The 16,814-nt window shown below is 45.0% G+C and overlaps 1 protein-coding gene across 2 annotated transcripts in view; it reads right to left on the bottom strand.

Annotated features, from left to right (window-relative positions):
- The window catches only part of LOC137527493 (endoplasmic reticulum membrane adapter protein XK-like), a 215,067-nt gene that overhangs the window by 137,232 nt on the left and 61,021 nt on the right, over positions 1–16,814 (bottom strand). For both annotated transcript variants that reach the window (XM_068248010.1, XM_068248008.1), the window contains one exon: positions 3,881–4,143. In XM_068248010.1, coding sequence (XP_068104111.1) covers positions 3,881–4,143 — 263 coding nt within the window. The remainder of the gene's footprint in view (positions 1–3,880; positions 4,144–16,814) is intronic.

Genomic DNA, 16,814 nt, shown 5'->3' with positions numbered 1-16,814 from the left:
CCTTACATGAACTGGGCTTCCTCCAATCAATCAGCTATGCTACTCACAGGAAAGGTCACACTCTGGACCTTATATTCCATACTGGGCTTTCAATAGCCAATGTGGAAATTAATCCTGTTGCCTGGTCAGACCATCACACTATCCACTTCTCCCTCTCAATACCATCCGTCAAACATTAGGTCAAGAATCAAATAAAATATCGCCGCTTAAAAGGGCTAACACCTCAACATATCCGAGATAACCTTAGCTTTGATGAATTGACTGACTCCAGCTTGGACCCTGATACTCTGGTGTTTAAATACAACAAATGTGTGTCCTCCACCTTTGAGACAACTGCTCCTCTGTGCACCAAATATCTTACTCGACACCATCATGCACAGTGGTTTGATAACGTTATAAAAGAGCTGAAAAGACAAGGCCGAAAACTTGAGAGGCTGTGGCGCAAATCTCAGTCCCCAGAAGACAAACATGCCTTAATCTTCCACTTGAAGAGCTACCAAAAGGTAATCACGGAAAAAAAAATCATCCTTTCTATCACAAGAGATTGCAAATGCAGTTAACAAACCAGCCAAACTGTTCCGCACAGTGGAAAAACTCTGCAATCCAGCATGTCAAAAACTTAATATCGAGTCTTCAAAGGACCTCTGTGACCAATTTGCCCATTTCTTCACAGACAAAGTCTCCGCTATAAGGTCCGCCATCCAACTTACAGCATCTGAGCCTAATATAGCGCCAAAGACCATTAGCAGAGACAACGTAACACCTTGGTCAAACTTCAAAGAAATTGATGAAGAAGTCACATCAAGCATCCTCCTTCACGTCCGCCTAACTACCTGTGACTTGGATCCTGGCCCAACACAGTTCATGTTGAACTGCCCTGACCTGTTCGTACCGGTATTCCTCAAAATTGTTAACTGTTCCTTACAATATGGGATATTTCCTGCTTTACTGAAGGAAGCAATCATCAGGCCTCTCCTCAAAAAACCCTCCCTGGACCCAGATGCAATGACCAGCTACAGACCTGTCTCTAACCTCCCCTTTCTGGGCAAGCTAATTGAAAAAGCTGTATACCTCCAGCTAGAAGCCAGAATCCTACAAAATAACAGTTATGACCCATTCCAGTCTGGCTTCAGGAAACACCACAGCACTGAAACTGCCCTCATCCAAATATGCAACCACCTGCTCATGGCAAGAGACAGAGGAGAGTGCTCAATCCTCATACTGCTAGACCTTTCTGCAGCCTTTGACACAGTTGACCATGACATCTTGATAAACAGGCTACAGGAATACTGCGGCATTGATGGCATAGTACTTCAGTGGTTCCAATCCTTCTTGAGTGACAGAACCCACAAAGTATCTATGAGGCCCTTCCTGTCCACCCCTGTAACACTTAAGTATGGGGTGCCTCAGGGCTCAATCCTCTCTCCCCTGCTTTTCACGATTTACATGCTACCGTTGGGAAAACTAATCCAAAAACATGGCCTGACATACCACGGCTATGCAGACGACACCCAACTATATCTTTCCTTCAAGCCTGGTGTGACAGACCCAACTCTAACTATAAACGCCTGCTTACGTGAACTACAGCAATGGATGAATGACAACTGGCTGAAACTAAATGCAGACAAAACTGAAGTCCTTCTGATTGGAGGGCAGAGCATGATAACAAAACAACTTAACTTGCAGTCTTCACCACTGGGAATAGGAGGCACGGATCTATGCAGCTCCGATCATGTGCGTAGCCTGGGAGTTCTAATTGATGGGGATTTAAACTTCAGAACTCAAATCTCTGCTGTGGTGAAATCATCCTATTTTCACCTGAAGAACATTGCAAAAATCAAGCACCTCATACCCCCAGAAGATCTGCCAACCTTAGTCCACGCCTTCATCACATCCCGACTGGACTACTGCAATGCTCTCTACACTGGCCTTCCAAAAAAGATTTTGTACCGCCTACAGCTGATACAGAATACTGCTGCCAGACTGCTAACCAACCAACCCCGTCACGTCACTGCCACATAACGCCAGTCCTGCATTCCCTTCACTGGCTACCTATAGAATGGAGGGTCCTATTCAAGATCGGCCTACTGACATTTAAATCCCTGAATAATCTAGGCCCTGGATACATGAAAGATATGTTACAGCTGCGTAGCAATCCCCGCATTCTCAGATCCACAAGTTCTAATAATCTAGTCATACCCAGAGTCCACTTGGAAACTTTTGGTCCCAGAGCCTTCTGTCATGCTGCCCCTACGTTTTGGAACTCCTTACCTCAACAGATCAGCCCCGTCCCTGGACGTGTTTAAATCCAGACTAAAAACCCACCTGTTCAGTCTGGCATTTGCAGAAATATAACTTTTGTTGTGTGAATACTTCATCCTACTAATTACTGAATCTGAGAGAGCCTAAGCGCTTTGAGTCCTATGGGAGAAAAGCGCTATAGAAATGTTATTGTATTGTATTGTATTACTACACTACACTACAATCTATTACTCAAACTAACAATCTACTGTCACTCACTCACAAATACACCTAGCTACTACTACCAATAAAGCTCACACCAATCTAATTCTCTCACACAGTCTTTAAAAATACTTTTGGTTTATACACAGTCTTTAAAAAGACTATTGTTTTATGTTGAAACAACTAATATGGATCTGTCTCTCCTCTCTCCAACACCAGACTGAAACCCACAAGCTTTCGTGCCTGTCACAGCTCTCTTATATACAAAATGGGTGGGACAGCTGATGATAGGTAGCTAGGAGCTCGTTGCTAACGTAGGATTGGTTTGTTTTTGTTAAGACTCTAATTGGTGCAGAAATTCAGTTTTTAATTCAGAAATCATCATGTTTTAAGCTTCTGTGATGGGTCTATCCCTTCAGATTGGCTAATGCAGCTTTTACACGCTTCTTTTTCAATTCCGACGAAATTCTGCATAGAAATTCCGCTATTTCCGATTAGCTCTATAGCTTTTCCGTTCCGGCTCAACGGAACGGAATTGCGGAAATCTCCATTCCGCGGAATCCGACGAGCATCCCTACAGTTTAGCCCCGCTACAGTCTGTCATGAACTCTGCTGCACGACTCATTCACCTCTTCTCTCACTTCTCCAGCCCAGTCCCCCTTTGTCAGTCCCTTCACTGGCTGCCAGTTAAACATATGATACAATTTAAAATTCTTTCTCTCACCTACAAAGCTCTCCACAACATAGCTCCTTCCTATCTTAATCAACTTATTTCCAGATACCATCCTATTCGCAATCTCCGCTCTGCTAACCATATCCTTCTGTCTTCTTCCCTGATCACCTCTTCCCTCTCCCGCTTACAAGACTTCTCTCCCCTCCTCTGGAACACTTTTCCTCAACACATCCGCCACTCACCCACACTTACTATTTTTAGGCACAATCTGAAAACTCACCTCTTCAGGCAAGCATACTCTGTTACCTAGGACCCTGTTCACTAACCACCATTTCTACCACTTCACACACAGCTTCCGTTTACCTACTGTCCTATACCTTAAATGTTTAGACTGTAAGGCCTTTTGGCCAGGGCTCTCTTCCCCTTTTGTCTCACAATGCTGTGTAATGGGTGTACATTACCCCCACCTTTGTAAAAACATGTAGTTAATTTGTTCACAGTATTAGCTGTTATACCCTCTTGTCTTGTATCAAGTGATGTATTTTATACTCTGTATTGTTATACCTTGTATGCTATTGTACAGCGCCACTGAAGATGCTGCCTCTATATAAATCAACAATAATAATAATAATAAAGTTGCCTGGCAAACTGAACTGACTCCTCAGCTCTCCTGCTATAAAAATATATATTTTTTGTAACTGTAATCACCTATTAGTTTGTAGCTGCTCACTGTATATGTCTTACCTCGTGCAGTTGGTACATGTCTCTGTAAGACACTAACATACAATTGAAGAGTGAGCTGGGGAGTGGAACCCAAAAAGGCCTGAATAACTGCAGTACGTTTGAAGGCATTCCGATGTGTGGCCAATCTCCTCAAAGAATGTCCCACCTCTCGTTCTTCTTCTTCAATTTGCCCCCAGCCTTGCAAATGCTTTTTACGAGAGATGCTTACATATGGCTCCTCCTCCCGACCCATCTGACAATACACCATTAGTGCTTCCACGCACCTAAATGGGCAAGATGATACAAAATCTTTACTTTCATAAAATACCTACAAAACATGAATACATTTGTTCATTTACATAGATACTTGGCCAACCTAAGAGTTTATACACACATGCAACTAGGTCACAAAAAAGGATTTTCGCAACAGTTTTGGTTGCCTTTCAAGAGTGTGTAGACTAACCAACTGGGAATTAGTGATCAGACATGCTGGAAAACCATTCCCTTATATGATTTCCTCTCCATACACAAAACATGCTAATCAGCAGCTAGGCAATGCTTATAATTGCAACCAAACATTTAAAAAGCAGCAAGTATACAATGTCAACACTTCTGTCAATCTTTATTTATGCAGAGAATGCAGAGAGTTTAACTGGACAACTGCCCTAAAATTTCTCCCTAAGTGGAAAATAGCAAACTGACCAATTAAATCATAAAATAGTCAATAAAATTGAAGTATGCATGCCAAATTATTTAGAAAAAAATAAAGATTTTGAGAGGCATTAGAAAAAAAAAATTGTTATGAAAAAGATATCGGATAGTTTCTGCAAATCTAGTAGTAGGTAAAGTAAACTTTAAAGGGACTCCGAGCAGTGCAGAAACTATGGAAAGATGCATATCATTTTAAAGCTCTCTTTCTCCTCTTTCCAATGATATATAAACCACCACCCTACGTCTTTTAGTTTTTGCTATTTTCGCGATTGAAATTGCCGCGGCCGCGATTTCGATCGCGAAAATAGAGAAAACTAAAAGGTGTAGGGCAACGATTTAGGTGTCGTCAGAAAGAGGAGAAAGAGAGCTTTAAAATGATATCCATCAAGCCATAGTTATATTGTATTACACAGGACGACACTTTCCCCAGTGTCAGCAGCTCCATTCTGCTGAATGCAGCTGCTGACTTTGACAAAAAGTCGCCCTGTGTAATACAATGTAACTATGGCTTGATGGATATCATTTTAAAGCTCTCTTTCTCCTTTTTCTGACGACACCTAAATCGTTGCCCTACGCCTTTTAGTTTTCTCTATTTTTGCGATCGAAATCGCGGCCGCGGCAATTTGAATCGCGAAAATAGCGAAAACTAAAAGGCGTAGGGTGGCGGTTTATATATCATTGGAAAGAGGAGAAAGAGAGCTTTAAAATGATGTGCATCTTCCCATAGTTTCTGCACTGCTCGGAGTCCCTTTAAATTATATACAAGTAGAAAGAAACATACGATAGCAGAGAATATTATAGGTGTGTGCAGCAAGACTCGTGTTCACTTGTGCACAAGGTTAGTATATGCAGAGCCAATGTCAAAATTGCAGGGTCTCAAAACAGTAAATGCATGTTATAATGGGCTATAGCTGAAGGGGCACCAGAGTGAAAATTAGGCTACTAGGATAACCCTGGTAGTATGAGAAGAGATTATTTGAACCTCTGAGCGTCCATTTTTTGCTGAGATGCCATTTTGTATTGAGACACCATTTTGTTTCTGTAGGACATCATTTTTGATATATACCAGAAGTAAATTACAAAGAGCCATTGAAAAGCCATTTTTATATGAAGCCAGTATATTGCAAATCTTTTTCTTCACAATAACTTATTTTTCTGTGTCATGCATTTCAAGGCTGAACAACAGAATCTGCTCTTTCAGGCCCTGTTCACAGTGGTCAGTTGCGTTGCTGAATAATTCCACATGTGAACTCACTGCCCTGCAAGCATAAGGAGACATGAAGACCTTGCTTTGCCTTGTTGGGCTGTTATACTCACATGGACTTTATTGAATTTCCAAGTCTCTGTTATGTGGAGAACCTATCTGTCTTGCCTTTAGGCAGTAAATCAAGTTGAATGTCAGTGGAACTGTTTTAGGTTGATTCTGCTGATCTGAGTCAATTGCGAATTTGCACAACTGCCTTCATCAATTTTTTGAGCTCAGTCAAAAAACTGTGCAGTTATAGAACCGGTTCATGTGTATATGATATAATCTGAGCAGCTCAACTGGGAGGTCTGGGGGGATCTGGGGGAGCGGGTGGGTTCATGTGGACGGGGGCCATTGGGTGGAAGTTATCTCACGTTGTATGTTTTTTATAGATTTTGACAAATAATAAAGTTTTGTACTTTTTGAATCAGATTTGTTTGCATTCAATCAGGTCACACCCCTCCTTTATTCTATCTCACAGTTTATTTCAATTTTCTCTGGAGTTGGGGGACCTGCATGACCACAAACTTATTACGCTTCTGTGTACCCCGGGAGATTAATATCCACATTACGTGGGATAATTTGATCCAAAGGATCAGGGATTCTACAAGGAAGCGTTATAGATAGGAAAGATTGTGAGATGCTCCAGTGGGATAGCCTCCTGGCCCAGGTGGAGAAGAAGTGCACGCAGACGCAGGGCACAAGAGACGTGCAGCAGCTCATTAATGGTGGTTTTAGAAAATTGACTAAATTATATGAGAGAAAATCTAAATTATGGTGGAATTTAAAATACAACAAAGTATATTTGGATGATCAGTTTGCTCCACTCTGGCTACGGTTTCAGGTCTTCCCCCACCGTAAAAATCTGACTGAAGATTTCAAAAAACGATGGGAGAGGAATTTTGAATGTTGTGCTAAAATCTGTTTAACTTTGATGAATGAATTAGATACGGAAGATTTGAAGATAATAGAAGAAGAGATCCAGAGGGTCTCGAACTCTTTAACCTCTTGAGGACTGCAGGGCTAAACCCCCCTAGTGACCAGGCAATTTTTAGTTTAAAAGGCCACTGCAGCTTTAAGGCCAAGCTGCAGGGCCGCACAACATAGCACACGAGTGATTCCCCCCCCCCACCCTTTTCTCCCCACCAACAGAGCTCTCTGTTGGTGGGGTCTGATCGCTCCCCCCATGTTTATTTTTTTTTTAATAAATATTTGTGTTGCCTTTTTTAAAAAAAAAAACCCTCTTCCTTTAACCCCCTTCCCTCCCTCGCTCCCTCCCTCCCCACAGCCGGCCAATTACGGCAATCGGCTGTCATAGGCTTCTGCCTATGAGAGCCGATCGCTCTCTTGTCCCCAGTGCAGCGCTGCTGCTGATCGCAGCGCTGCACAGAGTAAAGAGACGGCGATCACGCCGTCTAACAGTCTCCCGAGCGGCAATAGCCGCTCGGAGACTGAAGGCGGGGCGGAGCTCCACCCCCCAAGCAGGAGATGCGCGCGCAGCCTGCGCGCGATCTCCTGCAAAACAGAGCCCCAGGACTTTACGCCAATTGGCGTTAGGCGGTCCTGGGGCTGCCGCCGCGGCCACGCCTACTGGCGTGACGCGGTCGGCAAGAGGTTAAAAGCATTTGAGAAGGAGCCACTATATAAAGTCCGTAGTGAAGAACTTGATAAACACACTACTCAGTTTAATAAAAATCTAGTTATACATAGGGATCAAAAAGTCCTACGTGACAGAACGGCATAAAAAAAGATCGGCTCCGCCTACAGGTGGAGCAACCCAAGGAGACGGCCTCCAGTTAAACCCAAGCTTCCTAAGGGAGATCCTCCAAAACAACCCAGCCCACAGAGGAATCAGATTCATCAGTCGGTAGCAGTATTCCTGCTTCAGACAGTTCTGCTTCTGGCATTGACAACTCTAAGCAATATAATCTGAGACACAAACAGACTGCACAGACTGCACCTAAGTCGGGCAGCAAAAAAAGTAAAGAAAAGGATAACATCCAGAGAGATACAGATTCATCATGCCAGGATGGCATTGCGCCTTCCTCATCCTCAACCTCGGCTTTTTTAGCCAATGGTCGGGGTCGGGAAGGTGATTAATGTGGACTGTAAGGGAGCCACCCCCCCAAATGCGGATCTGGAAGTCATTAATTTAACAGGGGAAACTATTCCCCACATTTATCTAACACTACTATCTAAAGGTTTGGGTTTTTGCCCCACACATAATATAAATGTTTTTGACACTATAGTAGATTTGCATTTGTTTGGGAGACGGATTTTACTGCAGGCCCTTTACGGTGACAAATTAAGAAAAGCTCCTTCACATACTTGGGAGAAACCGTGATCAGAGGGGGATCTTACTGCCCCCCATATTTTGAATGAATTACATGACAACATTGAGACAGGTTCTCAATCAGAGGAGACAGACTCATATGCATCCTACTTCGTTCCCAATTTAGACGAGGTAGGATTACGCAATACTTCAAAAAAAAATTCCACCATTCTCTTTGTACCCCAATTTGAAGACCTTCATTGAGGTGGTGGAGAGGGACATCTCTAAATTAAAGGGTCACAAGTCAGATAGGGACAATTTAAATGCATTGGAACGGGATACACTTATGGATTTGGTGACCAATAAAAACAAAAGTTTGCTTTCCTAAAACAGAAAGAATTTGCGATAATTCAGGTTGGAGTGAGCTCGAGATGTCTCCCAGGCACCACTGCTGAATATATGCAAATTAACCATTGTACCCTTAGAAGCTAAACACACCTCCAGAACCGCTGGAATGCAATGATGTGTCAGCTTGTTAATATGTACAGAGCCAAAATAATCCAACATGCATACAGACTGTTTCGGATTGTTTGATCCTCATCAGTGCATGGCATGGATTAATTTGGCTCTATGGAGTAGGGCTTGTAAATCCGAGAGGCACAGACTAACCAGCAAGATCATGGTGACCCAGAACTCATTGGGGTGTGTAAGGGACTACAATGGTCCTAAAAGCCCCCTTACTAAGATGTTAAGAAAAACAAAAGTTTGCTTTCCTAAAACAGAAAGAATTTGCGATAATTCAGGTTGGAGTGAGCTCGAGATGTCTCCCAGGCACCACTGCTGAATATATGCAAATTAACCATTTGCATATATTCAGCAGTGGTGCCTGGGAGACATCTCGAGCTCACTCCAACCTGAATTATCGCAAATTCTTTCTGTTTTAGGAAAGCAAACTTTTGTTTTTCTTAACATCTTAGTAAGGGGGCTTTTAGGACCATTGTAGTCCCTTACACACCCCAATGAGTTCTGGGTCACCATGAGCTTGCTGGTTAGTCTGTGACCAATAAAAAATGGGTTATTAAACCTTCAGACAAAGGGGGTAATATAGTACTTATGAAGGGGGAATTGTACAGAGAGATGTGTCTCAACATCCTCAGTCAGCACAGCTGTTATGTGAGGGTTCTTCCGTCTAGGGCCGCACACTGCCAGAGGGAGCGGTTTACAATTATTGATGCCTTATCTTGTACGGTAATTGATCTAGACAGTGACATTTTTAAAGGTATTGCATCCAATTCTGCCCACCTTTTATTCACTTCTCAAAGTCCACAAAGACTTAAAGAGACACTGAAGCGAGACTAAATCTCGCTTCAGGTCTTATATATAGCAGGGGCATGTGTGCCCCTGCTAAAACGCCGCTATCCCGCGGCTTAACGGGGGTCCCTTCACCCCCAACCCACCCCCCGCAAAAGTTGGTCGTAAAATGGTCGTAGGGAAAACTCTTCCTGGAGGCAGGGCTAACGGCTGCAGCCCTGCCTCCCAGCGCGTCTATCAGACGCGCATCGCCACCTCTCCCCCGCCCCTCTCAGTGAAGGAAGACTGAGAGGGGCGGGGGAGAGGCGGAGATACGCGTCTGCCAGACGCGCATGGGGGCAGGGCTGCGGCGGTTAGCCCTGCCCCAACCAGGAAGCGCTCCCCCGCTGCACGGAGGGGGTTTGGGGGGACAGGGACCCCCGTTAAGCCGCGCTATAGCGGCGTTTTAGCAGGGGCACGCATGCCCCTGCTAGCTATGAGGTCTGAAGCGAGATCTATTCTCGCTTCAGACTCTCTTTAAGAAAACCCCCGGGACGCCCGATTGTGTCGGGCCGGGGCTCTCTCACTGAACGCGCCAGCGTTTATATGGACAGACATCTCCAACTGCATGTTCGAGCATTGCCATCCTATACTCGCGACTCTTCGCATCTTTTGCAAATTTTGGAGAATCTTCAGCTTCCCCCTGGTGTATTGCTTGTGACCTTGGACGCTGAGGCCCTATATTCATGCATACCACATGATCTTGGGGTAGAGGCCGTCAGAATCTTTCTTGGAGAATTGAGTATACAAAATACGGCCCATAATATGTTTTTATTGACCTTGTTGGACTTTATCTTAAGAAACAACATTTTTTTATTTGAGGATACCCACTACCTCCAGGTGCAGGGGGCTGCGATGGGCACGACTTGTGCTCCGTCGTATGCCAACCTGTACCTGGGGGCGTGGGAGCGAGAACTGATTTCTGACGAGGATTTGTCGTTGTACCTGTGCCAGCTTTGGCGTGGCACAGGTACATTGACGACATTTTGGTTTTCTGGACGGGTGGTGCACATCTATTGTCCCAGTTTTATTGAGATTATCAACAAAATTACACGGAATCTCAGATTTACGATGCATATGAGCCATGTTGAGGTCCCATTTTTAGATCTTTCGATTCTGGTCTCGGCTGACGATCTCATTTCCACACGTCTATATAGAAAAGAAACTGCAACAAATGCGTTGCTAAGAGCTGAAAGCTTTCACCCTAGCCATACCATTAAAGGGATTCCTACCGGACAATATCTACGGGTCCGACGAAATTGCTCTGAGGACGACGTTTTTCGAAGTGAGGCCGCACGGCTGAGATCCAGATTCAGACAAAGGGGCTATAAAGATAAGACTCTTATAAAGGCATATAAAAGAGCAGATGCCAGTGACAGAACAGCACTATTGGAGAAGGATAGACACATTGCTCGAGACAAATCTGAGGCCATGAGATTTTGCACCAAATTCTCTGCACAGCATCAGGTCTCCAGGATTCTAGAGAAGCATTGGCACATTCTTGTCAATGATACTAAATTAAGTACGATTGTTACAAGAACCCCTCTCTTTTCATTCCGGAGAGCACCATCTCTACGGGATTTTTTGGTTAACAGTCACTTTGTGGATCCCCAGGCCAGCACAAAACATTGTAAGGTAACTGGTACATATACTTGTGGTGGTTGCTCAGTATGTCGATATATCCAGGTTGGCAGATTAGTCTGCCTACCAGATGGCCGTGAATGGCACTACCCACATTATGTTAATTGTAGTACTTCTCTTGTGATTTATCTGTTAATTTGCCCATGCAAGGCTTTTTATGTGGGTAAGACTAAAAATGAATTTCGGTCACGAATTTCGCAACACATCACGAGTATTAAAAGTACAAATTTGAACAATCTTACCCCCGTGGCGAGACATTTCAAGTCTGTCCATGGAGGTAGTTTTCAACATTTGCAATTTGTTGGCCTAGATAGGATCCACAATGCTGCGAGAGGAGGTAACATGGATCGTTTATTGTTACAGCGCGAGGCACGATGGATTTTTGACCTAGAAGCGACTAGATCACCAGGTCTCAATGAAAACACAAGCTATGTCCCGTTTCTTCCACTTTAGTGATAGTGTTTGACTATATGGCTGTTGTGCTCTTGGTTGCCTGCGTCTGCATGTAGACCTGTTTGGTGGGGGTTGGGGGCTCCCCATTGGGGTATTTCACTTATCTAATCTCGCAAAAGTTATGATACGTATTTTCTTGATGATATGCCTGGTATTGTTACAGGCATATGTCCCACCAAGGTGCAGATGTGCGTTTAGCACATTCTCCACTTGAAGAGATGGGCTCTTTTGGCTATTATTGAGCAGTTTAGATCTACTATCTATTATATCTCTAATTCTGGTAAAGGCCTCTGTGCCAGGTTATATATCCATTACTGTGCGTTTTATTTACAGAATAGATTTATCGTACATTGGGGGCATCGCTCCATTTACCTGTTGACATGTGTTGGATGATCGCTGGTTTTGTGCTGCCGTCGTCGGATCCGGCTGCCCTCTGGTGTCTCCTGCCCCTTCCCCGTGGCCTGCTAGTGCGGGGCCTGGCGGATGCGTCAGGCGCGCTATTGGGCGCGCCCGCCTTGTCTGCCTGCCCCACCCCCTCGCTCGCGCTGGCCCTGGGGTGGGGGCGTGAGATGCCGTATCTGCGGCCGGATTGGATGGCGGCCTGCACTTAGCCGCGACGTCACGAGTGGAGGGACACGCCTCCTGAGGAAGCCGGAAGAGCCGGCGAAATCGATTGAGGACGCCGTCCTCTGCCATTGGCATGCCTGCTCCACTTTCCCACGCCGCTCCCATGGGTCTCCAGCCTGCTTCTCCTCAGCACTGCCTCTCAATGCTTGCCTGACAACTCACCACAAGCCATCTTGATCTACTCCTTTATGGATACAGTAAGAGCCCAAGGGGCATAGACATTGTCTTTCATTGAGCCACATCAATCTGGCCACACAGTGATCTATATACACCGCTTGCATGAACTTGATGCTTGATGTGACTACATGCCATGTCCTACCGATACAAGCTGGACTGCTGATCCATGTGCTGTTCTTTAAGTGCTTGCCTGCTGAGCTATATATTGTGCTTTCTGCAACCAAGATAATATGGCTGTCAACTATGCTGAACTTTGACTGCACTTATAATTCTGAGCTGCTGCTTCAGCTTTCCTGCTAGCACACACTGGCTGTTTACACACATCTTGCTTGCCATCGCGGATCCTGTTATGACATGCTGCTGTGGTGAGTTGCAAGCATAAGGAGACATGAAGACCTTGCTTTGCCTTGTTGGGCTGTTATACTCACATGGACTTTATTGAATTTCCAAGTCTCTGTTATGTGGAGAACCTATCTGTCTTGCCTTTAGGAGGTAAATCAAGTTGAATGTCAGTGGAACGGTTTTAGGTTGACTCTGCTGATCTGAGTCAATTGCGAATTTGCACAACTGCCTTCATAAATTTTTTGAGCTCAGTCAAACTGTGCAGTTATAGAACCGGTTCATGTGTATATGATATAATCTGAGCAGCTCAACTGGGAGGTCTGGGGGGGATCGGGGGGAGCGGGTGGGTTCATGTGGACGGGGGCCATTGGGTGGAAGTTATCTCATGTTGTATGCTTTTATAGATTTTGACAAATAAATAATAAAGTTTTGTACTTTTTGAATCAGATTTATTTGCATTCAATCAGGTCACACCCCTCCTTTATTCTATCTCACAGTTTATTTCACAATAACTTATTTTTCTGTGTCATGCATTTCAAGACTGAACAACAGAATCTGCTCTTTCAGGCCCTGTTCACAGTGGTCAGTTGCATTGCTGAATAATTCCACATGTGAACTCACTGCCCATACAATTCTATGGGCCTGTTCACAGTAACGGATCATGTTATTCTAATTTGCTGCATGCAGGCTTTGTATTAAAGTCTATGGTCAGTGTCCATTGCAGTTCACAGTCATAATGCAATGTTAAAGGGACTCCGAGCAGTGCAGAAACTATGGAAAGATGCATATAATTTTAAAGCTCTCTTTCTCCTCTTTCCAATGATATATAAATCGCTGCCCTACGCCTTTTAGTTTTCGCTATTTTCGCGATTGAAATTGCTGCGGCTGCAGAAAGAGGAGAAAGAGAGCTTTAAAATGATATCCATCTTTCCATAGTTACATTGTATTACACAGGCCGACTTTTTCTGCTGAATGGAGCTGCTGACACTGGGGAAAGTGTCGTCCTGTGTAATACAAGTAACTATGGAAAGATGGATATCATTTTAAAGCTCTCTTTCTCCTCTTTCTGGCGACACCTAAATCGTCGCTCTACGCCTTTTAGTTTTCTTTATTTTCGCGATTGAAATCGCGGTCGCGGCAATTTCATCGCGAAAATAGCGAAAACTAAAAGGCGTAGGGCGGTGGTTTATATATCATTGGAAAGAGGAGAAAGAGAGCTTTAAAATGATATGCATCTTTCCATAGTTTTTGCACTGCTCGGAGTCCCTTTAATTACACCAGAAAGAAAATGTGTGCATCAACCAAGTGAACCTGACAAATCTGGCTTTGCAAATTTGGCCTATTGGCTTATCACGAGACATTGCTCATGCAAATATGCATTTGCTTTCGCATGCCTAAATATGCAGGGTCAAAAACCATGACCTATGTAGCATGAACTAATTCCTGCAGGGCAATTGTTTTGCGGTTTTGGTTTTTGACCCTGCATATTTAGGCATGCGAAAGCAAATGCATATTTGCATGAGCAATGTCTCGTGATTAGCCAATAGGCCAAATTTGCAAAGCCAGATTTGTCAGGTTCACTTGGTTGATGCACACATTTCCTTTCTGGTGTAATTAGCATTGCATTTTCTTTCCTTTGGAGGCAAGTGGTGAATGGCTTGTTTTAGGAGGTGAGAGCCCTGGAGCAGGCTGCTTGCGCCTGTCCCCCCCTTATGTGTCGCGCCCAGGTCATGCACATGTAGCAGAACGCAATGGACGTTAAGGTAAGTGCCTGTTTTTAATCTTGGGAGGTGTGTGCGGGCGGCTCTTCCCGGCGCTGGCCACGCTGGGGAGATCGCCTGCACCCCCCGACCTCCCCCTCCGGGGTGCCGCTGTGTGGGTTCCAGGCGGTGAGAGAGCCTGGGACCCCCGCGGCCCCCCGGTTGTATGGGGGCAATGGGAAGCCTCCTCGTGGCGCCCCTGGACAGTGCTATGTAGCATGAACTAATTCCCGCAGGGCGATTGTTTTGCGGTTTTGGTTTTTGACCCTGCATATTTAGCCTATCCACAGAGGATAAGGGAAAGTATAAACCATACAAGGGAAAATCACTATCAATCAATCAATCATGTAAGTGCACATTCCTGCAAACAATCATCAGTCTCTACAGCTAGCATAGGTTTACTGCAAGCCTGACAATCAAAATGGGAAAACAATCATTCCCTGAAACTGCTCAGGGATTCCCCATTACCCCGAAAGTTTCCATTAGCTGTTTACGTAAATGGTCAATCACTACCTTTACCACAGATTTAGTGCAGGCTTGACAAATCCTCGTTATAATGCTGGGGAAGCCCAATGTTGCAGTAGCAACATTTCTAAGATATTAGTTTCTCCAAACCCTATTCAATACCTCCTCTGCTTTGCATGCACTTTTAGCTTGCTAGGTTATAGAGGGAAAGGGAAAAAGGTAAAACACGGGAACTCGCACTCCAATTTGAACCATATAAGTGTATATTCCTGCAAAAAATGCACCATCAGTGCACTCACCTTTGCTGCTGGAACAGGCTGGGAAGCCTATTGTCTGTGATCCCATCTTTCCAGCATAGTGGGGAACGTGAGGCGCAGTTCCATTTCTTATGTAATCTAATGTTACACTTTTGGGATCTCAAACTCTCAGGCTGATGCTGTGCAAGTTTTGCAAAACCGTGAAAGAAGAGTCACTGCTCAGAAAAAAAAACATTTTGCTAGAGGTATTTATAGGTAGCAATTGTTTTTTCATATATGTACCTGTGCCAATTCCCCCGAGGGAGAAAGTCTCGGTCGGGCATCAGAAGCTGCTGTTGCGGAGGACTGCTTCTGCTCCATGGCAGCGTCGCTGGCGTCCCACGTGTAGAGAGCGCGGAATCCGCACTTCTCTTGGCTTTTGAAGACACCGCCCCACTTCCTGTCCTCATTGGCCAAACAGCGGCTAGCAGAAGTGACACCTGCGGGACCAGGAGATCGTATGTCATAACTTCTGACATCTCTAGCTGTTCTGTAACACATGGACGCAGCAAGAAGGGCGGTAATGGCTGCGATCCTTTTGGACAACCTGCAGCCAGGTAATATTCCGCCCCCACTGCACACAGGTTAAAACTGAAAGCCCACTAGAGGGCGCTCCGGAGGCGTTCTTCCGATCGCCTCCGGCGCCCAGAATAAACAAGGAAGGCCGCAATGAGCGGCCTTCCTTGTTTTGCTTAGATCGTCGCCATAGCGACGAGCGGAGTGACGTCATCGACGTCAGCCGACGTCCTGACGTCAGCCGCCTCCGATCCAGCCCTTAGCGCTGGCCGGAACTTTTTGTTCCGGCTACGCTGGGCTCAGGCGGCTGGGGGGACCCTCTTTCGCCGCTGCTTGCGGCGAATCGCCGCAGAGCGGCGGCGATCAGGCAGCACACGCGGCTGGCAAAGTGCCGGCTGCGTGTGCTGCTTTTTATTTCACGAAAATCGGCCCAGCAGGGCCTGAGCGGCAGCCTCTGGCGGTGTTGGACGAGCTGAGCTCGTCCAGACCGCTCAGCAGGTTAAAACAAAATATATTCATGTGTTAGTATGGCCCAGTCAAAGTCCAGATCTAAATCCAAATCGAAATCTGTGGCAAGATCTGAAAACTGCTGTTCACAAACTATCCAATCTGACTGAGCTGGAGCTGTTTTGTAAAGAAGAATGGGCAAAGATTTCAGTCTCTAGATGTGCAAAGCTGGTAGAGACATAGCCTAAAAGATTGGTAGCTGTAATTGCAGCAAAAGGTGGTTCTACAAAGTGTTGACTCAGGGGGCTGAATAATTACGCACACCCCACTTTGCAGTTATTGATTTGTAAAAAATGTTTGAAAATGTTCGGCAACCACGGTCGTTGACAAAAAAAAAATCCGCATTCGGCGTTATTGGATCCGGATTTCGATATGCGTCCACGGAAGACGCGGATTTTGGCCGTGAATGATGCGATCACGGCCGGATCCACGGCCGGATCCGGATTTTCCTTTAACGTTAATAGCAAAGTCCCCATACATGCAACAATCCCCCAAATTGCATGGATTATCAAGGTGATAAGGGGCTACAACTTCAACATAAAACATCCCAAAAATATATATATATTTTTTTTTGAGAAAATGGATTTTAAGG

This window comes from Hyperolius riggenbachi, chromosome 8 (assembly GCF_040937935.1).
Source record: "Hyperolius riggenbachi isolate aHypRig1 chromosome 8, aHypRig1.pri, whole genome shotgun sequence".
In the NCBI taxonomy this organism is placed as follows: domain Eukaryota; kingdom Metazoa; phylum Chordata; class Amphibia; order Anura; family Hyperoliidae; genus Hyperolius; species Hyperolius riggenbachi.
This window is presented reverse-complemented; position numbering and strand designations above follow the sequence as displayed.